The 23,047-nt window shown below is 40.6% G+C and overlaps 1 protein-coding gene across 7 annotated transcripts in view; it reads left to right on the plus strand.

Annotated features, from left to right (window-relative positions):
• LOC132900985 (eukaryotic translation initiation factor 4 gamma 1-like) overlaps positions 1–21,011 on the plus strand; it is a 46,619-nt gene extending 25,608 nt beyond the window's left edge. For 6 of the 7 annotated variants that reach the window (XM_060943396.1, XM_060943397.1, XM_060943395.1 and 3 more), the window contains 17 exons: positions 717–1,091; positions 1,192–1,338; positions 5,594–5,830; positions 6,254–6,358; positions 8,136–8,432; positions 9,932–10,043; positions 12,267–12,369; positions 12,496–12,713; positions 13,807–13,928; positions 14,192–14,364; positions 17,838–17,963; positions 18,065–18,146; positions 18,227–18,325; positions 18,511–18,651; positions 18,779–18,860; positions 18,970–19,110; positions 19,830–21,011. In XM_060943396.1, the coding sequence (XP_060799379.1) occupies positions 717–1,091; positions 1,192–1,338; positions 5,594–5,830; positions 6,254–6,358; positions 8,136–8,432; positions 9,932–10,043; positions 12,267–12,369; positions 12,496–12,713; positions 13,807–13,928; positions 14,192–14,364; positions 17,838–17,963; positions 18,065–18,146; positions 18,227–18,325; positions 18,511–18,651; positions 18,779–18,860; positions 18,970–19,110; positions 19,830–20,011 (2,742 nt within the window). In that variant the 3' untranslated portion in view covers positions 20,012–21,011. Of the gene's footprint in view, positions 1–716; positions 1,092–1,191; positions 1,339–5,593; positions 5,831–6,253; positions 6,359–8,135; positions 8,433–9,931; positions 10,044–12,266; positions 12,370–12,495; positions 12,714–13,806; positions 13,929–14,191; positions 14,365–17,837; positions 17,964–18,064; positions 18,147–18,226; positions 18,326–18,510; positions 18,696–18,778; positions 18,861–18,969; positions 19,111–19,829 lie in introns of those variants that run through there. The other variant, XM_060943398.1, reaches the window with a different exon arrangement.
• The last annotated feature ends 2,036 nt before the right edge of the window (positions 21,012–23,047 follow it).

The following is a 23,047-nucleotide window of genomic DNA, read 5'->3' on the forward strand; positions in this document are numbered from 1 at the left end:
TTTACCAGTCAACCCAACCCAATGTTCAAGTCGATATAGCAGTATGTTGTGATCAACAGTATCAAAAGCTGCACTGAGGTCCAGTAATACCAGGACCGATGTTTTGCCTGCATCAGTATTAAGACGTATGTCATTTATAACTTTAATCAGCGCTGTTTCAGTGCTATGTTTGGCATGAAATCCTGATTGAAAGTTATCAAAACAGCTGTTTGATATCAAGAAGGCAGTTAATTGATTGAAGACAGTTTTTTCAAGGATTAGTAGGCAGCAATATCTTGAGAGCCTAAATGTTTAACAGCCAACAATACAACTTTTAACATCACATTATTATTGTTTGTGTCACATAAACCAGGGTCAGGAACATGAAGAGTAACTACGATGATAATAATTATAATAATACCGACAGCCATCTTGGATTGGTAATTTTCAGGCTATTCGCCCCAGATAGCGATTTTGGCACACATCCGAAGTTATTCCTTGGGGTCAAATTAGCCTATAACGGTTGAGTTATCCTCTCCTAAATTATGTGCATACATGTCTAAGCCAGGTCCTAGACTATTTAGTTTTCCCTTGCTTGCCTCATCTCTTCCTCCATTTTTATTATTCATTTTCTTCCCTCCCTCCCTGATCGTCTTGCTGTGTATCTCTCTCTCTCTCTCTCTCTCTCTCTCTGTCTCTCTCTCTTTTTCTCTTTCTCATCCTCATCTCTGTTCCAGCCGATGGGTTTGCTCGGCCCGAGACGCTCAGGTCAGTCTGGATCCCGTAAGGAGCCGAGGAAGATCATTCTCTCTGGTGTGTCACTGAATGACGACGTTCAGCTGAACAAGGCAGAGAAGGCCTGGCGGCGTGGAGGTGGAGCTGACAGTGATGACTCGGAGTCAGTGAAGACGCAGGATCTGCTGCGGCGTGTGCGAGGTGTCCTGAACAAACTAACCCCTCAGATGTTCCAGCCCCTGATGAAGCAGATCACGGAGATGACCATTGACACCGAGGAGAGGCTGAAGGGTGTGATTGACCTGGTGTTCGAAAAGGCCATCTCCGAGCCCAACTTCTCTGTCGCCTACGCTAACATGTGCCGCTGCCTCATAGGGGTGTGTGCGTGTGTCTTTACACGTCAGACATGGCTTCATATTCTGAATCTGAGATTAAATGCCACGGAGTGTGTTCATTTGAGAATTTGTGTGTGTGTAGTTGAAAGTGGCTACCTCTGATAAGCCGGGAATGACAGTCAATTTCCGAAAGCTTCTGCTGAACCGCTGCCAGAAAGAGTTTGAAAAGGACAAGGATGATGATGAGACATTCGAGAAGAAACAAAAGGAGCTAGATGCTGCCACTGAGGTACATAAACACACATACTTTTTTTTTTTTTTCTACTGAGATCACATTTTATTGCAACACAGTTTAAAATCTTATCACAGTACAATATTCTGCAGTGCTGTGGCGTATTGTGTAGTACTGTACAGTTTTGTGGATTCCATGGAATAAAAATGTATTCTATTCCTTTCTAGCAGGTTTTATTCATTTGGTTTGACAGCATGCAATATGGTCATATCACTTATCCTACATGTATCACATCATTCTACCCAATGGAGAATAAGAGTGCAATATGGCTTACAATATTGCACGTTATCAAGACATGATGTCACATATCGGAGCTGATGCAAATATCCAATGAGAGTTTTCTACTGCCCATATGCAGGACCATTTCTTTGTTCACTGGGAAAGAGAAAGACTAGGTGAATTCAGTGCTAGGATTAGCTATGCTATAATTAAGTACTAAATAAATAAACTAAAAGCTGAAACTAAAGACATGTTGAACACCTGAAAGGCTACCAAAACTTCATTAGATATCCTTCACACATACTTGTAAGCAGTGGAGAACTGTTACTATTAGACTTCAGCTCAGTTAAATCTTGGCCAGACACCAAAAAAGCAACAGGGCAAAGGATTTTGCAGGGGAATAACAGCAGGCTACCAAGTAGCTCTGTTGTGTGTTGATGTTGATTTTAAAAGTAACTAAGTAAATTACATGGGGAAATGAATACTTAAGTCTGAGTAAAAAAAAAAAAACACTGTGATGAGCATGTGCAGAAGAGGAGTCTGGAGACAGAAATCTTAGTTTCTTGGTTGTTAGCCTGTGCTACTTGCTCTCAATAGCACTAGCTTGACCGCTTTATTAGCATTCACTCGCATTACTGTTGAACGCTACACCAGCTGGAAGGTGACTTCATTGCCACATTAATGGTGCTAACTCATGGTTAAGCTCGCGTTGGCCATCGAGAAGGTTGAGGGTGATACATTTTTGATCCACTAGAAATCAAAATCTGATTTGGTTAATTCATCTGGACCTTCCTACATAAACATACACTGCCTTCTGTCCGGGCAATGAAGTCCTAACCAATGAGTGAGCCAGCTCTAAACTCTTCTCAGCCTAGAGACAACAAACAAAACAATCTCATTGGATAACTCAATTTTCGTGTTTTCAGGACAGTAACCCTTTCATTTCTCAAGCAAATTTGATAGAAAATAAGTTCAAATTAGAATAATTATGAAATTATGAATGCAAGTAAAGAATGAAAGAAATTAAATAGAACATTTGAAATGCTGATATGTTTGGGCCTTCTCTGAAGGCCCAGGAGGCCCTGATGGTTCCCCTCTGTTTACAAGAGAAAAACATACCAATGGACATTGGAAAAGTATTTGCGTGTGTATTTTTATTTATTTATTTATTTATTTATTTATTTATTATAATAATAATAATGGCTGCCTTTTGTGTGGTATATCAGATGTACTCCATTCAGCTAGCATGATACTGGACTTGTTCAAGATCATGCTAGCTGAATGGAGTATATCTGATATACCACACAAAAGGCAGCCAATATTTATTTAAATGTATAGACCAGTGGTCCCCAAATGGCGGGCCAGATCCAGCCCGGGCATGGCAAATTTTTGGCCCGCCACGCCACATCTGAACAAAGGTAAACAGTGCCATCTATGGCCATGCATGATTAGCGATCTCCCCACTTCAGTGGGAGACATCTCCACTAGTCATCAAGAGTGAGTGAAATCTAAGCTTATGACAGTCGTGACAGCAGACCATGGCAAGTACAAAAAAAGCCCTAAAGTTGATAGCGAAAATCGTCAGTTTAAACTCGACTGGACGGATCAGTTTTGTTTTATTTTACCTGAGCATCCAAATGCTAAGCCAACATGCCTGATATGCATGCAGACTGTAGCCATCTGCAAGGCTGACAATATCAAGAGGCACTTCACTACTATGCATGCTGCTAGTTTTAATTCGAATTATCCTGAAAACTCAGATAACCACAGACAAAAAATAGCCAACATGCATTCCTCATTCCGGCGCTCCATTTTTACCATGGAGAAATCTACCACAGCACAACAAAGGGCTAGCGCAGCCTCTTTGTGTTTCCTGGAATCTTGGGAGAGCAAAGAAACCCTTCACTGATGCTGTATTGGTAAAACAGTGTGCAATTGATATGGTTGAAGAGGTTTTATGTCACGACGAGAAAAACAAGCAAAATATTGTGGAGCTACTAAAGCAGGTGCCAGTGTCGGCCAACACCACAACAAGAAGAGTGGAAGTTTTAGCCAAGGATTGTTCATCCAGACTAAACACTGATCTGATTAAAACAGAGGCCATGTCACTGGCAATAGACTCTTCTTGTGACTGAACCGATATGGAACAGCTATCTGTGTTCATCAGATTTTTTGATGGAAATGCGTTTCGGGAAGAGCTACTTTGTTTGCTACCTCTCCCTGGGCGCACAACTGGGGAGATCCTATTTAATGAGCTGACACAGTTCTTTGCAAAGACTGGCTTGGATGTGAACAAAGTCGTCGCTGTTGTTACTGATGGAGCCCCATCTATGGTAGGACATCGCAAGGGCTTGGTGAGCAGGCTTTCCGCAATTAACCCAGGGCTTTTGACATTTCATTGTATTATTCACCAATCAGTGCTGTGTGCTAAACTTGACAAGGAAATGAAAGAGATCATGGATTCGGTAACAAGACTGGTAAATTTTGTTCGGGAGAATTCAAGTCTGCAACACCGCATTTTCAGAGCATTGTTGGAGGAAATGTCAGCAGAACACGCAGACCTTCTGCTACATAACGATGTTCGCTGGCTTGGCAAAGGCTGTGTGTTGGAGCGGGTCTGCGACCTGCACAGTGAGCTTGTGTCCTTTCTCTCCTGCCTGAAGAGCCAAAAAGCGCATGAATTCCAGGTGTTTTTAAGTGACAACAAGGCGATGGCATGTGTGGTGTTTTTTTTTTTTTTTTTTTTTTTTTGAGTGACATGTCTCATCTGAATCACCTTAACCTTCAATTACAAGGCAAGAATCACACTGTTGCAGACATATACGAGGCTATCGAAGCATTCCAGGCAAAGCTGAGCCTTTTGAAGAGAGACATTCGTGGGAGAAAGTTGCACTTTCCTCGTTTGCGGCAGCACTGTGAGAAGAACGATATGCAGGAGAATCCAGCAATGACGCATTTTGTGACCAATTTGGCAGAAAACTTCAAGGAACGATTTGAAAACTGCCATAAACTGTCACGTGACGTCCTTCTCTTTCTGAGACAGCCGTTCTGTGTCACCTGATGGCCAGTGGACATCAGAGGCCAAAAAGCTGCTGCCTTCTGTAGATGAACCAATGCTTCAGATGGAGGTCTTGGAAATTAAAACATCGGATGTGCTTAAAGCACAACACAAGGAAACAGGGTTGACTGCATTTTGGATCAGTGTTGACCAAGATCGATTCAAAAACACCAGATCAGTTGCCATGCTCCTAACAATATTCCCCTCCATATGTGAATCCTCTTTTTCTGCAATTAACTGTCTAAAAAAACAAGCAAGAAACAAACTTTCGGATGCACACCTTGGCCAGTGTTTAAAGATTGCTCCAACTGGATACACACCTGACTTCAAGAAGATGGCCTTGTCCAGTCACTGTCATTTCTCACACTGATTGGTGAGTGAAACAATTCACACATAGCTCACATAGAAATATTGATATCTTGTCTCATTATTTGACCGCCCCCTCCTCTCTCTCTCTCTCTCTCTCTCTCTCTTCAGTGACTGATGTGGCTGATACTGTTGTGTGGAGAGCAGTTTGAACACATTTGTTTAGTTTTTTTGCACTCTATCTCTCTCACTTTCTCTGGTTTAATTGTCCACAGTTTGCTTCTGCACAGTTTGCCTTTGCTCACACTTGGCACTTACATGTGTGGCAGCTGATAATGTTTAAAGTGGGAGGAAGTTGCATTATGCAAATTTGTACAATATTTTGCTATTAAGAGTAATAATAAATACTTATTTTTTTTGAACCCGCTGTGTATATATATATATATATATATATATATATATATATATTTTTTTTTTTTTTTTTTTTTGGGGGGGGGGGGTTGTGGATTCGTTGGCCCTCGGCCTCACTTGCTTTACATAATTTGGCCCTTGGGGAAAAATAATTGGGGACCACTGGTATAGATGCTGTTTGACTGAGGAGAAAAAAAAACATCCTTGGCTTCTAACTCGTTTGTTTTAATTTCTTTCTTTTCCTTCTTCCCTCTGCAGGAGGAGGTGCGTCAACGTCTGCGGGAGGAGCTAGAAGAGGCAAAGGATGCAGCACGGCGGCGCTCGCTTGGCAACATCAAGTTCATCGGCGAGCTCTTCAAGCTGAAGATGCTCACAGAGAACATCATGCACGACTGTGTGGTCAAACTGCTGAAGAACCACGATGAGGAGAGCTTGGAGTGTCTGTGCAGATTACTTTCCACAATCGGCAAGGACCTGGACTTCGAGAAGGCCAGGGTAACGCACTCGCACAGAAGCATGAAGAATACTCACAAGTGGCAGCATTAATTGAGTATAGTATTTGGTTTTAATTTTGCACTATCGGCAGATTTGCCTTCAGACAAGATTTTTTTTTTTTCTTTTTTCTCCTCCCAGAAACTGGAGTCTGAGTTCAGCTGAGGATGTTATGAAGTACTTTTTGTGTATCAGAAACCAAAATAAAAAACAAACAAACACAAAACCCACCAAATTCAAGAGTGCACCGCATACATCATAAATTAAAATGCTAGGAGATTTACAGGACATGTTGCTCAGAAAGGACCCCCCCCCATTTTCAATCTGAAAATGACAGCAGGCTCTTCATGTCCTGTTGGGGTATTTGATGTATGTATCAACAGGAAGTTGAGTGGTTCTTCCTTCCTTCCTCTGTCCTGTCTCCAGCCTCGTATGGATCAGTATTTTAACCAGATGGAGAAGATCATTAAAGAGAGGAAGACGTCATCTAGAATCCGGTTCATGCTGCAGGACGTCCTAGACCTGAGACGGGTAAATAATAATCAACTTTATCTATACACCATGTTTCTCAAACTTAAGTTCACCTTACAAAATCCATGTCAGAAATGAGTTGCGACAAAATTATCACAACAGACATGAATCAGCATTAATAAATGTTTTAGCATTTTCTAACTTGTCTAAAGTGTGTGTGTCTGTCAGTAAGAGTGTGTGAAGTGTTGCTTTATTTATGTCCTTGACCTTTCTCTCACACGTGGGCTCTCTCCCTCCCTCCCTCACATATTCCAAGCTTCTTGGAAACAACCGAAGTTTCGTTTCTGTGGACATACTAGATACCATGACATACATGTGTCAGCTAAATTACAGATGGGTGTTGGCAGTAAATTGCAACTCACTGATATTTCTGTTCTACACTTATTCAGTTTTCTTTACATACCATATTTTCTAGAAAATTTGTTTTTCCATACATGAATCTTCCTGAATTGTGTTTGCATGTAGCACACCTTTTTTGGATTTTTCAATGCACTTTTTAATTTAGGGTTAGGAAATGGCATCACATTGTTTATAAACATAATTCAAGATGGTGGTTAAGAACATTTTAGCTTTGAAACGATATGAATGCTTTAGTGGTTGTGTGCTATATGCATATAAAACTGTATGCTGTAGATAATGTTCCTGAGGGTTATGTGAATCACTCCTACATATAGTGAATCTGACTCTCTACTAAGCTTCAAAGTTCAGCAATGTGAACAAATTTCTGAACAAGCCAAAAATTGTTAGAGTAACAGGCTAGCTTTCATTTCTTTACATTTACATGGGAACCATAAGAAAACAAGCAGCCTGGTGTTAAACATATCACCATCTACTGTGCAGGGGTGGTACTGACAAACTCAGAAATTGAGCGCCTGGGATGATCTAACAGGTCTCATGCTGTGCTTGATTTTCAACTGAAATGGGATGTCAGAATTCAGATTTACAATCTTTACATCTGTGTCTGTCTCCTCTTGGCAACAGTGTAGCTATCTATTAGTGATGTATATTTATCTCTTCAAAACTGATGAACTGTAGAGTCGGCATCAAATTTAACAAGTAAACATCTGTATGCTGATTTGAGTTAAAGCACACAATATGTACAATAAAACATGGAAACACTAGTCGAAAGCAGCATACTTATGCTTACCACTTCTGTAAACTCAGAAGTCGCTCTGGTAAATTGATATTTCCTGGTTTTGCAAAATAAAAAATTTTCCTTGTCATGATTATTGATCCCTTACTTTAAATTGTAGGTGCTAAAGAAGGCAACTGGACTTGCTTGAAATCCTTGATGTTTCACCTCTCATACAAAAGGTTTCTTCAGTTCTGTCTGACTAGTGGGGAGTTTCAGGTGTTTCTCCTCTAGTGGACCAAAAGCAACCCTAAGGAGAGTCATTTGAGGTTACATGGGTCGTTGACCCTCCGAGTCATCCTGTAGGTTGTTAGGGTCCCTGGAGGCTGGGTGTGAATGGTGTTAGCAGTCATTAGGGTGACCCTCTAGGCTGCTAACACCGTTCATATCCAGCTTCCAGGGACCCGAACAACCTACAGGATGACTGAGGGGGTCAACGACTCATGTGATCCTTAGGGTTGCTTTTGGTCCACTAGAAGATAAATACCTGAAACTCCCCACTAGTCCGACAGAACTGAAGAAGCTTTTCGGATAAGCAGTGAAACGTCTTCAAGGATTTCAAGCTAGTCCAGTTGCCTTCTTTAGCATCTACAGTTTACATTGACCTGGATGACTGAGAACCTTCACAGACATTCTTTATTTTAGAATAACTGGGTGCCCAGGCGAGGAGATCAGGGCCCCAAGACAATCGAGCAGATCCACAAGGATGCCGAGATGGAGGAGCAGCGAGAACAGATTAAAGTCCAGCAGCAGCTTCTCTCCAAGAAGGAGGCACGAGGTATTGGAGGAGGAACTGGAGGAGGAGGTGTGACCCTGGGCCCTCGGGGTATTGGTTCCATCTCACACCGTGGCAACCCACCAACAGACGATGGCTGGAATACAGTGCCCATCTCCACCAAGAACCGGACCATCGACACCAGTCGCCTCAGCAAGATCACCAAGGTATCATCTTGGTTACAGTCAGTTAACTAATATTAAGAAATAATTAACTGTGATTGATTGATTGGATTATTGGAGCCTTTAGTTTCCTAGTAAGAACAACTTCCATTTTTTGATGGCAGTCTTCACTACCCATCAACACTATCCTGATGGGTCGTAAGGTGTTGATTTGATTTAATTTTCTATAACAGCAGCTCTGGTGCAAATCAGGTTTATTATCCCCCGCCCAAATGAAGTTTGGCAGGGGATATGGAAACGGGGTCCAGCCAGCCGTCTGGTCATGTTTTTGTTTCCGGGCCACATCTTTAAAACTACTGAAGATACCTTCATGAAACATTGTATACATATCAAGCAACATGTGAACTGGTGCCTTTTGCTATTTTGGATTTTTGAAAAAAATATTTTTAAAATTTTTACATTTAAAAAATAGATTTTGACTTAGTTTCTAAGCGTAATGTTTGTTTCTGGAGCATATGTCCAAAACTATATGGATTTGAAACTTGGTATATATGTTAAGGTGATGTAGATGTGCCTTTTCATACTGAAATTTTAATTTTTCCATGTTTCCATGGAAACAATTTCAGACTTAGTCTCTCAGGTTAGTCTTAGGGGTAGGTTTTGGTTCCAGAGCAGAACTTGAAAACTGTGAGTGAGTGGTATGGTCTTGAAAGTTGGTATATGTGTTGATTTAAGTAATGTGTATGTGCCTTTTGATACTAAGAAATGTGAGACATTTTAATTTTTAGCTCACCTGGACCAAAGGTCCGGTGGGCTTATGCCATGGGCTGCTGAGGTCAGTGTAAAGAGGTAGGGTTGGTTTCCTGCAGCAGAACTTGGAAAAATGCGACACACATATCTTGAAACTTGGTATATAGTTGGTATATAGGGCAGGGGATATAGATGACGGTCTTCTTGCATTAATATGCTTGTAATACGTTATCGCTGCTGTAGTAGCAACTTCACAGGAACTCGTACAGGAAATGCTCCACTAATAATTATTAGTGGAGCATTTCCTGTATGAAAAGACTGTTACACTGACTGTTACAAAGCACTGATGCAGGAGACGCCTTCCATAAAATGCTAAAATATTTTCGACATCCATTTATTATAATAAATGGATGTCGAAAATATTTTAGCATTTTATGGATGGCGTCTCCTGTATCAGTGCTTTGTAAGTCAGTGGTAAAGCTGTAACGTTCCAAGTTTAAGTTCCCTGTCAGTAATATGGGAAGCTACAAAGGGGGTGGTGTGTTTTTTGGTTTTTTTTTTTGTTTGTTTGTTTTTTTTGTTTTGTTTTTTCCCCCTTTTTTCTTTTTAAATGCTTTATTGTTGCTATAATGTAAATGAGAACATGAATATTTACTGCACATATTACTAGCAATGTATATATTGTTAGAATTGAATTAAAGAATATATAACTAACACTACTCCTTTTTTTGGGGGGTTCCCCCCCCCCCCACACACACACACACACACACACACTCTTCCCTTTTATTTCACAGCCTGGAGCCCTGGACTTTAACACCCAGCTACTTGCACCTGGTGGCAAAGGATCATGGGGTAGCTGGGGCAAAGGGAGCAGTGGAGGTTCAGGGGCTAAATCCAGTGATACTGGTAAGTTCCTTGTGCGTGCGTGTTAATGGCATGTTAGGCACGTGTTTGTGTGTGTGTTTAATTGTACAACCCCGTTTCCAAAAAAAAAAAAAAACCTGGGACACTGTAAATTGTAAATAAATACAGAATGTTATGATTTGAAAGTGATGGAAACCCTGTATTTCATTAAAAATAGTACAAAGACATAAAATGTTGAAACTGATAAATCTTCTTGTTTTTTGAAAAATATATGCTCATTTTGAATTTGGTGCCAGCAAGACGTTTCAAAAAAAATTGGGACGGGGCAACAAAAGACTGAAAGTTGTGTAATGTTACAGAAAAAAAAAATTGGCAACACGTCAGTAACATGATTGAGTATAAAGAGTATCTCAGAGAGGTGGAGTCTTTCAGAAATGAAGATGGGGAGGGGTTCACTGCTCTGTGAAAGACTGTAGGCAAACAGTGCAACAGCTTAAAAATAACATTCCTCAGTGTAAAATTGCAAAGAATTTGGGGATCACATCTATGGTACATAATATTATTAAAAGATTCAGAGAATCCGAAGAAATCTCTGTATGCAAGAGACAAGGACAAAACCCAGCTTTGGGATACTTGTAATCTTCAGTCCCTCAGGCACATTGCATTAAAAACAGACACAATTCTGTCGTGGAAGTTGCTGCATAGGTTCAGGAACACTTCCGAAAACCTGTCTGTCTGTGAAAACAGCTCATTACTGCATTCACTAATGCAAGTTAAAACCAGATATAAATGATCTCCAGAAACACTGCCACCTTCTCTGGGCCCGAGCTCTTTTACGATGGACTGAGGTGAAGTGGAAAATTTGTCCCGAGGTCTGAATTGAAATTTGAAATTCTTTTTAGAAATTAGACACCCCATCCTCCAGGCTAAATAGGCAAGGGACCATCCAGCTTATCAGCACACAGTTTAAAAAGCCAGTGTCTGGGATGGTATGAGGGTGCATTCGTACACATGGCATGGGTAGCTTGCACATCTGCGAAGGCATCATTAATGCCAAATAAGATGTACAGGTTTTGGAGATGCATGCTGTTATCCAGACAACCATCTTTTTCAGGGAAGGCCTTCCTTCTTTCAGTGAGACAATGCCAAACTGCTTTCTGCACACATTACAACTGCATGGTTCCGTAGTAAGAGTCCGGGTGCTAAACTGACCTGCCTGCAGTCCAGATCCATCACCTGTTGAAAACATTTGATGCATTATGAAACGCAAAATATGACACAGAATTGAGCTGTTGAGCAACTGAAATTGTGCATCAGGCAAAAATGGGACAACATTTCTCTTTCCAAAGCTACAGCAGTTGGTCTCCTCAGTTCCCAAACATTTACAGTGTGTTAAAAGTAGTAATGCAGCACAGTATATTTTTGCACCATTTATATTACTTTTTTTTTTTTTTTTTTAAAGGGGACATGTGAAAAACTCATTATCAGGGCTTGTGCACATACATTTAGTTATCTGGAGTGCCAACCAACTGACAAACTCTGAAGTAAAGCATCCAGTCAGTTTCTTTTGCCCTGCCTATTTCAGAAAACATTTGCTTCAACAAGCTGTTCAGATTTGGCTCCCCTTTTTATGTCGCAAGGGGCTCAGAATTATGCTGCCCCTTCATCTGAGTATCTCCACTCATGGCATGAGGACTACCATTGTGAATGACTGACTGACTATCCATGAGGAAAGTGCTACCTGATTGGCTGGTGGTGGGGGGTGGAATGAGCAGTGACATTATTTTTAAAGGAACAGGCACTCGCTTCAGCAGTTTTAGACAGGGTGAGAAGGGAGCTGTGGTGCTCCCCCCCTTAACTTGTAGAAAAGGGGTATAGTGTCCCTTTTAATACTTTGAGCTACAATGTTTTTATAAAGAATGCCCCATAAAAAGTGCAGTAGTATTTATATAATTTATTTTTCAGATTGATAAACAGCTGGATAAATTTTTATACATGTAAACACTACTAGTAAAGTTTAAATTGAGGTTTATGTAGCTGAAGTTTGAGTCTTATTCATTGCTGAATTATTTACTGTGGTCTAATAATATAACTCGCATTCATAGACTTTTTTTTTTTTCCAGTAATTGATTTTTTTTTTAATTGTAACAATTACTTAATTTTGTTTGCTAGTTCACAAACTAGAAATGTAGCATACTAGCCTAAGTAATTCTTTCTATACAGTTACGTGTGTGTGTGCGTGTGTGCGTGCGCGTGTGTGCACAGCTCAAGAATCGAGCCGTACGAGCACATTGAATCGCTTCTCTGCCCTTCAGCAGCCTCCTTCATCTTCTTCCAACATGGACACTGACAGAAGAGTGCCACAGAGGTCAGAAGACATACTTTTCTCATCTGTCCATCCACCTGCCAGTGGTTTAGCTTTCTGTTAAAGTGACGAGGGCATTGTGGTCCATTTCTTTAATTGACCTTTATATTCTCTCACATTCATGAACAGGAGCAGCTCGAGTCGAGAACGTGGTGACCGTCTTGATCGTGGTTCAGATCGAAACCGACCCGCCATCAGTAAGCGCAGCTTCAGCCGAGAAAAGGACGAGTGGGAGCAGAGACCAACCGAGACGGTGCGGCGAGTTGCTAGCATGACTGATGAGCGAGAACGAGCAAGAGATCGTGAACGGGAGCGAGAGAGGGAACGAGCACCCATCAAAGACGGCGGTCAGTGCACTCACTACAGTCAGCATTTTCTTCATTTATACTATACATTGTATAAAGGATCAAGTGTGTGTGGGGGGGGGGGGCTGTTATCGGAAAATAATCCATGTTGAAATGGTGCAATAAGGTGGAGTTACTGTCACAACCCTAAAGTTCATTATTTTCATTTAATCACGCATCCCTAAGTGTTTAACTCCCTGTTTATTACCAGTTTTTTGTTAAAGAATGACTGGTCATAATTTTTTCAGTTTATAGTTACATTTAATGTTATCGAACATCCATGAAACAAAAACTGCAAAGAAGCATAAATTCCTCTGTCTTGAAGATGTCAGGAAACTTAACAGCTTGACCTCTGACTGTTCCAAAGCATTGACACTGGAGACTCCTCCCATAAATGTTAGACATATCTCCTTATAGAAGGCTTCAACATGTCAACATATACAAATCCCTGCAATTTGTGCTGATGATACAGAAACGATAACATATTCCAACCAGTGCATTAATATAAATCACAGCCAGGACTACTGTCAGAGCCATGCTGTCCTAAAGAATTAATCAAGGCCTTTAGATTTGAGAATTCAACAGTGTTGTGATGTAACGTGAATGTAAGCTTAGTTCCAAGTATCAGCTATGCAAATCAGACATACAGAGCCAGTGAATTTCTCAATTGGAATATATTTTCCAGAACTACATTTTAAACAAAGCTAATAAAATGACGTAATAATTCTACACTATATTTTGACTACTGTAGTCTCATGTGGTCTCTCTTTGGCTACTGTGGTCTCAAGTCTGACAGGCCACATCCACAAGATGTCAGCAACTTGGCACTTGCTCAGTGAACTCATACATATCTGGCTTCCAACACAGTTTTCTGATAGTGACATTATTTGGACCTCATAGCTAACAGCTGTGGATGCAGCAAAGAACACAGTGGTTTGCATGAGTGACTGATTTCATCTTGGCTGAGGAACATCCCTTCTAAAACCGATCTTGGTGATGGGCCTAAACCTTTTGATACTATTGCGATTGTCCTATGGTTTAGTGCATTTGGAGAATATTGGTGTGTGTGTGTGTGTGTGTGTGCGCGTGCGTGCAGTGAGGAGAGAACCTATCTCCATCCCCCCTCCTGCTCCATCTAAACTGGCTCTGCGCCCTGAAGACCTCGAGAAGAAATCCACTGCCATCATCGAGGAGTACTTGCACATCAACGACATGAAGGTACACGCATGCGCCCACAGGTTTTTCTTCGGTCAACCTGAACCATGCATTTGATGTATAGGCATGAATATTGGCACACCTAATATCTATCTCGCACTTGTTCATGAACAATCCTGTTAGACGAGTTTATTAGTTATCATTAACCAGCCGCTTAATGCAAACATGATGAAATTTCACTGCGGCAGCTGCTGCAAAATGTTTTATATAACTGTGCTGGCACTGTAACACACTGGTTGTGGTGGTGTCTCTCTGCCTCCCTGCAGGAGGCACTGCAGTGTGTGAATGAGCTGAACTCCACCTCCCTGCTGTACGTGTTTGTGAGGACAGGAATCGAGTCGACTCTGGAGCGCAGCACTATAGCTAGAGAGCACATGGGCCTACTACTGCACCAACTTGTCAAAACTGGAACACTGTCTGCACAGCAGTACTACAAAGGGTGAGTGTGTGTGGATCTGTGTGTGGGCATGTCTTAGTGGGGACCCAGTTTCAGTTTTGACCTTGTCAAGACACCTGGCTAGTCTCCTGCCTTTTTATTTATTTTTTTAAATTTATTTATTTTAAAAAATGCATGAAGATGCAAAAGATTAACCTTTTGTTGACTGAGGTTATTGTTAGGGTAAAAATTTAGCTGTACATTCTTTCAAAGCATTATAAATGGAAGGGGTAAGACTTGTGTGGGGTGTTTTTAAGTTTAGGATTCAGATTAGACTTACAACCCCGATTCCAAAAAAGTTGGTGCAAAGTACAAATTGTAAATAAAAACTGAATGCAATGATGTGGAAGTTTCAAAATTCCATATTTTATTCAGAATAGAACATAGATGACATATCAAATGTTTAAACTGAGAAAATGTATCATTTAAAGAGAAAAATTAGGTGACTTTAAATTTCATGACAACAACGCATCTCAAAAAAGTTGGGACAAGGCCATGTTTACCACTGTGAGACATCCGCTTTTCTCTTTACAACAGTCTGTAAACGTCTGGGGACTGAGGAGACAAGTTGCTCAAGTTTAGGGATAGAAATGTTAACCCATTCTTGTCTAATGTAGGATTCTAGTTGCTCGACTGTCTTGGGTCTTTTTTGTCGTGTCTTCAGTTTTATGATGTGCCAAATGTTTATGGGTGAAAGATCTGGACTGCAGCCTGGCCAGTTCAGTACCCGGACCCTTCTTCTACGCAGCCATGATGCTGTAATTGATGCAGTATGTGGTTTGGCATTGTCATGTTGAAAAATGCAAGGTCTTCCCTGAAAGAGACGTCGTCTGGATGGGAGCATATGTTGCTCTAGAACGGGGTGTCAAACTCATTTTGGTTCAGGAGCCACATACAGCCCATCTGATCTCAAGTGGGCCGGACCAGTAAAATAATTGCAAAATAACCTTTGTCAACTCTAAATCTTTAGCATTTGTTTTTTCAGTAGGCTGTGCTTTATGCTTCAGCCTACATTTGTAGCCTACAGAATCACTGATCACAAAGGATCTAGATTATTACACATTTATTCACAGAGAGGCCAATGGATTTGAAATAAAATGCATTTCACTCTCAAACAACTGGTTTATTTTTATACAGTTGAGTGAATACATTTTTACATCTGACAACCTGAACCAACTCCCCACACTAATGTTGGCAAAGGCAGATTGCTTTTCAGGGCACACAACTTCTGCAGCCTTCAGCATGCATTTTTTCACAAGTTCACAATCAGAAAATGGCTTGGATGCTTGCACCAACTCATTTGCAATAAGTTGGCTAGCTTTCACTGCTCCATCACTGACTTCACGGCTGCGAGTAAATGCAGACTGCTGTTTCTTCAGACCAGCTAACAATTCGTTTATCTCCTCTTTTCTTAATTGTCCATACAAATTGTGAAATTTTTCTTTATGATGAGTCTCATAGAGGCGCTGAATATTGTATTCTTTGAGCACTGCAACCTGTTGATTACATACCAAGCACACTGGTTTTGTATTCACCTCTGTGAATAAATAATACTCGGTCCATTTTTCCTGGAAAACGCTGCACTCTACGTCAACTTTTCTTCTTTCTGACAGACATTTTGGTAATGGGGGTATCATTCTTGATAATTTTGATAGCAACTTAATAGTAGTGAGGCAAGACTGCCATTCATGGAATCAGACAGCATATCTGGGCACGTTGCTGAAATCTCATCTCATTATCTCTAGCCGCTTTATCCTTCTACAGGGTCGCAGGCAAGCTGGAGCCTATCCCAGCTGACTATGGGCGAAAGGCGGGGTACACCCTGGACAAGTCGCCAGGTCATCACAGGGCTGACACATAGACACAGACAACCATTCATACTCACATTCACACCTACGGTCAATTTAGAGTCACCAGTTAACCTAACCTGCATGTCTTTGGACTGTGGGGGAAACCGGAGCACCCGGAGGAAACCCACGTGGACACGGGGAGAACATGCAAACTCCACACAGAAAGGCCCTCGCCGGCCCCGGGGCTCGAACCCAGGACCTTCTTGCTGTGAGGCGACAGCGCTAACCACTACACCACCGTGCCGCCCACGTTGCTGAAATGTGCTGTTTATTTCCTGATCTCTTATGTCAGTGCTGCTTTTTTTTTGGCTGCCCCTAGCGGCTGAATTTAGCATTTCGGTTATTTCTTTAAAAATTCATAAGTCGTCACAGGAATGGGCTAGAGATTTACACTTTTTTTTTTGACATCCTTAGAAATGTTTTCTCTACAAGTCTGGGGCCGGATTAAACCATCTAGTGGGCCGGATGTTTGACACACCTGCTCTAGAACCTGGATATACCTTTCAGCATTGATGGTGTCTTTCCAGATGTGTAAGCTGCCCATGCCACACGCACTAATGCAACCCCATACCATCAGAGATGCAGGCTTCTGAACTGAGCGCTGATAACAACTTGGGCCGGCCTTCTCCTCTTTAGTCCGAATGACACGGAGTCCCTGATTTCCATAAAGAACTTCAAATTTTGATTCGTCTGACCACAGAACAGTTTTCCACTTTGCCACAGTCCATTTTAAATGAGCCTTGGCCCAGAGAAGACGTCTGCGCTTCTGGATCATGTTTAGATACGGCTTCTTCTTTGAACTATTTTAGCTGGCAATGGTGGATGGCATGGTGAATTGTGTTCACAGATAATGTTCTCTGGAAATATTCCTGAGCCCATTTTGTGACTTACAATCCAGAAGCATGCCTGTATGTGATGCAGTGCCGTCTAAGGGCCCAAAGATCACGGGCACCCAGTATGGTTTTCCGGCCTTGACCCTTATGCACAGAGATTCTTCCAGATTCTCTGAATCTTTTGATGATATGCACTGTAGATGATATGTTCAAACTCTTTGCAATTTTACACTGTCGAACTCGTTTCTGATATTGCTCCACTATTTGTTGGCGCAGAATTCGGGGGATTGGTGATCCTCTTCCCATCTTTACTTCTGAGAGCCGCTGCCACTCCAAGATGCTCTTTTTATACCCAGTCATGTTAATGACCTATTGCCAATTGACCTAATGAGTTGCAATTTGTTCCTCCAGCTGTTCCTTTTTTGTACCTTTAACTTTTCCAGCCTCTTACTGCCCCTGTCCCAACTTTTTTGAGATGTGTTGCTGTCATGAAATTTCAAATGAGCCAATATTTGGCATGAAATTTCAAAATGTCTCACTTTTGATATTTGATATGTTGTCTATGTTCTATTGTGAATACAATATCAGTTTTTGAGATTTGTAAATTATTGCATTCCGTTTTTATTTACAATTTGTACTTTGTCCCAACTTTTTTGGAATCGGGGTTGTAGGTTAGGGTAAGGATTGGGATTAGGCATGGAGTTGTGACGGTTAACATTAGGTTAAGGGGCTAAGGACTGCATATGTCAATGAGTGTCCCCACAGCAATAGAAGTGTGTGTGTGCGCGCACAGGCTGATGGAGGTGCTGGAGGTGGCTGAGGACATGGCCATTGATGTGCCTCATATCTGGGTTTACCTGGCAGAGCTGATCACTCCCATGCTGCATGAGGGTGGGATTCCCATGGGCTCACTCTTCAGGTTAGTTCCACAGCACCACCCATCCTCACGGAACCAAGTAATCAAGTACGTGTAGCAGAAAAGTCATCTATGTTGTGTTCATTGCAACTTTTGACCCACAGGGAAGTGTCTAAGCCTCTGGTACCCATCAGCAAAGCTGGAGATCTGCTAGCACACATCCTCACCCTGCTCTGCAAAGGAATGGTAGTTTGTGTGTGTGTGTGTGTGTGAGAATGAAGAGAGTGATATGTAGACTATAACCCCCCCCCCCCCAATGTGTGCAGAGCAATAAGAAAGTCGGAGCCATGTGGAGGGAGGCTGGGCTGAGCTGGAAGGACTTCCTGTCTGAGGATCAAGATGTCAACAAGTTTGTGACTGAGAAGGTTTAATTAAAATCACTTAATTACTTGCCTTATTCCCTCTCTCCCATCTTCCTCCCATCATTTCCATCCCTCTTCCTTGCACTTTCATGTCTCTTCTGTTGTTTTTGCCCCCTTGTGTTCTCATAATGCTGTAATTGTCAACTGAAGAACTAAAACGTTTTAAAGAGGTGGATGTATATGTGTAGGGAGTGGACTACACACTGGGTGAGGAGTGTGTGAAAGCTGGTAACAGTAGGAAGTCTCTGAGCATGGAAGAGATCTCTAAACAGCTGGACCAGCTCCTGCGGGACAAATCTGATAACCAGCGCATATACAACTGGGTGGAGGTACTGCTGTACTTCTGTGTGAGGGGAAGGGTACAGGTGATGGGGTGGGTTTTTTTTTTTTTTTTTTTTGTCCGTCCCCCCCCCTTGAAGTAATGATGATTTTTCCCTCCACTTTGTCATTCATCAGGCGAACCTGGAAGAGCAGCAGGCTTCATCGAACAACTTTGTGCGAGTTCTGATGACCTCTGTGTGTCAATCTGCTATTATTTGTGAGTCATGTAATAAAGCTTTCTTTTCTTGCCAGTTTAGTAGTACACAGAAACCTCCAGACTGTTTGATTACATTTTAATAGCTCTCTCTCTCCCTCCTTGCAAACAGGTGAAACCCCATATAAAGTTCATTCTAAAGAAATTTCCCGGAGGGCTAAGCTGCTCCAGCGCTACATTAATAACGAGATGAAGGAACTGCAGGCACTCTATGCATTACAGAGCCTCATGATGCAGATGGAGCAGCCACCAAGTGAGTGTGTATCTGTACAAAGCGTGTAAATGCTCACATCTAATGGGCATGACCTAATATTCTAATGAGAACGCTTGATCGACATTCATGTTGGGACAAGGGGAAATTATAAGCTTAATTTTTTTTGGAGCTTTCAGATTTTTCCAACCAAATACAGAAGTAAGACAACTGCAGTGTGTGTGTGTGTGTGTTGGGGGGGTATTTATTTATTTATTTATTTATTTATTTATTTTTTATATGTCCAAGGAAATGTAAGGGAATAGGAATTCTAGTTCATACTCCTATTTGTCATCCCAACTGACAAATTATACCTGCTTCAGTTGTATTAAATGTTAGAAAGGCATCCCTCTAGTGTTTACCTTGAAAACAGCTGTGTGCTACACCTAGCTACAACTGCCACTTTTAGCATCTAGTAAAAAATGAAAGGGCAATGCTAAGGGGACGTTTTCCCACCTTTTTGGATGCATTGGAGCATGGATGTAAGGTTTTGGAACCAGTGACGTCAGCCCTGTGATTATGGAGGAAGGATGTATGCATTATTCAATATTACCCCTGCTTACTTTACATCTGTTTAATAAATATGAGGATTTTTTTAATGCTCTCTGTGTGTGTGTGTGTGTGTGTGTGTGTGTGTGTGTGTTTAGTCAAAGGAGAAATGTTGGATTAATTTACTTGCTGACAAGCTAATTTTATTTTATTTTTTTTTGGCATGTGTTTAGACTTGTTGCGGATGTTTTTTGACGTGCTGTATGATGAGGATATCATTAAGGAGGATGGTTTCTACAAGTGGGAGTCAAGCAAAGATCCAGCTGAGCAGCAAGGAAAGGGTGTTGCCCTCAAATCAGTCACTGCCTTTTTCACTTGGCTCCGCGAAGCCGAGGATGAATCAGACAACAGTTAAAGTCCTGGCTCTGCACACTGGAGAATGTTTTCACAATCTTCCTGGAGTTGAAACAAGATACAATTTTGAAAGAGGATAAAATTTTGAACTTTGGATCGTGTGTTTTTGTGTTGTGTGTTTTTTTTTTTTTTTTTTTTTTTTTTTGGGTCCCCCCCCGGGTTTTATGCTAGCAAATATTTTTTGAGCCAAAACTGTTGATTTATAAACATTTCAAAATTCACTGAGAGGATAAAGAAGTCTGGAGATGTTCCGTTATTGTTTCAGTAGTTCCTGACATCAGCTTGGTGTCACTAAACTTACACACTTTGCCTGTGATGTGTTGCTGCAACGGTGTGATCATCAGAAGCTGCTCAGAGCGCTATATTATTATTATTATTATTATTTTGAAATTCTTTGAGTGTTATGCTGAGAGATTCTTTCCTGTGCATTGGGGAATGAAGTGCTGTGGTAACGTGTCCCCCCCCCCAAAAAAAACAAACAAACAAACAAACAAACTTGATTTTGTTTAACAGGACAAAATCCAAAGGGGTCATTGGTTGTATTAAGGGGGGGGACTGCTTCCTGACAGCTCTGCATGATGCAAAAAAAAAAAGGAAATGGAGGGTGAACTTTGACCGTTATTTGCTGCTGAGGGGGCAATGTTACACTAACCGCCACCATGAACTTCTCTGATTTAACTTTTGTCCACTTTAAAAAAAAAAAAAAAAGACAAAAAGAGGACAAACTGGTTTGTTGAATCCTGTAGTGCATTTTATAAAATACAATCAATACTGAAACTTAGAAAAAAAAAAAAGATTAACTATGATATTGACTGTAAGAAAGACAAGAGTTGGTGTTAAATAAAATGTGGGGGAAAAAAGGAAGACAAAACCAGTACAGAGTGAAAAGCTGTTTCTGCTACCATAATGCATTTCAGGAGAGTCCTGTAAATATTTAGTTTTTTGATTGCTTTTGTTTAAAGTTTTCAATAATAAAAAAAAAAAAATGCTAACTTTAACAATGTCCATTTAGGTTTTTCCTCTTTCTCTCCCCCTCCTGTGGCAGATCTATAGCAGTCAAGTTTATTGATTACAACCTTTTCGAAAACATTTCACTTTGCTTTATATAATATTTAATTACAAGAATTTAAGTTCTCTTTTCACATCAGAAACTCGAAAACATTGCTAATATGTTACATCCCCCCCCCCCCCCAAAAAAAGTTGTTTTTTTTGCACTTCGGTTTTTCTGTTAATCAAAAAATCCTGTGGGTTTTTTTTTTTCAATCTGAATGCTATCCCAGTTAGGGCTCAACAGACATTGGAAACTTTTATTGCGATTTATTTGGTTGGTCCAAATATAGGGCCTCAGAAAGAACAGAACTCAAGTGTTAAGGTAAAGCACCTGAGCATTTATTATTCAGTTGATTTTGTCATTTGCAATAACGTAAAATTTGGTTTTATCCAGAATACAAAAAGTATTCTGATGGGGGGACAGGTAAATTTTGTTTTCCAAATGCTAATTATGATTTTTTATAAATACACATGGTAAACGTGGCCATAGATCTGCAAGAATAATAAGTTTTATCATATGCAATTAGGAATTGGTAGCAGAAATTAAAGGCACTTAGATTTTTGTAGTTTGATTTTAACACTACCATTTTGAATCAAAGTTTTACATCTGGCACCATGATTCAGTTACAATTAAATAACTTTTTTAATTATATCTGTAAGAATAGTTTTTACTTTTGCTCAAGTAAATATTTATAGTCTGAAATGTAGCTTTGCTTCTACATGTACTAATTAACAATTATTCCACGGAATGAGCTGATCTCAGATGAGGCGTGTAGCACTGAGTTGGCAATAAGCCATGTACGACGAGATTGAGTGGAATAATTGTTTTATTCTATCCACCTTCAGTGGATTTAGAGAAACGGATCATTTTTCGCAAATTCGAAAAATAAAAACTTTATACAAAACATCCGACAATCATTTCTGCTTAGGCAGACTGTGCACAAATTGACTTTAGTGGGGGGGATTTTTTTTTTTTTGTATTTTTTGTAGAAAGTGCCATCTTGTCATCATGCTGAGGTATAGAATAGCTTTGGACATTTTATTTAATTCTTCTTTGGGCATTTCAGTTATGTAATTTTCAAACTTCTTTTGAGCTTTTGAACCAGGCTTAAAGATGAATGTAAACAAACCAGCAAAATGACAGTAGCAGTTTGTGAAAAATGATAATTCTTGAAAAATAGATATTCTTACAATCAAGTACTTTCATTCCATTTTTTTTTCCAAGTACAGTTTTTATTTCGTCCTCCATTGGTTCAGCAACACACTCCACCATTTTTGTTTTTCTCTACTTGTAGTATACGAGCTGATAGCCTAGTAATAGAGTAGCCACTCAGAATGGATATGAGTAATCGCACAGTGAATGTGGATCGAATAATGCACAATTCCGTTATCCTAGTGAATCTAAAGTGAATTGGAGGACATTTCAGATTCATGCTAATTGTGTTAGATGGGCATAAACAAATTCCATTGTGAAGACATTTGGATGGTGGAATCTTGATATTGATGTGTTTATCTTGCACTTTGTGCAAAAGTAAAGAGAGAAGTATTGGCATATCATGTATCTGTTGTTGAATGAACCTAAAATTAGGAAAAAAAAACTAAGGTTAATTATCATGTTCACACTTTTTTTTTTTTTTTTTTTGGGGGGGGGGGTAGTAATTTATCACATTTCGTATCATCACAGTATCTTGTTTTTGTCCAACATGCAGCCCTAGTTGTTGTCTTTTTCCTTAAGTCTCACCCCTCTATGTTTGCCAATTGATCCCCCTGTGAACCTCCTTCAAGATGAACTTATCTGGTTGAGACTGTTTTGGCTGCCTCAAAGTTTACGGAGCTGCATTGCCTCTGGTGTCATGGTGTTCCTCAATCTGGTGCTGCTCTCTCTGAAGCTAGACATGGGGGAGTGTGTTTTGACTGCTGATGTTTTCACTGAAGTCTCAAAGCCCTTCTGCAGCTATGACATAAGTCACGACTCTTTGGCATGCTC

Source organism: Neoarius graeffei, chromosome 16 (genome assembly GCF_027579695.1).
Source record: "Neoarius graeffei isolate fNeoGra1 chromosome 16, fNeoGra1.pri, whole genome shotgun sequence".
Taxonomy (NCBI): Eukaryota; Metazoa; Chordata; class Actinopteri; order Siluriformes; family Ariidae; genus Neoarius; species Neoarius graeffei.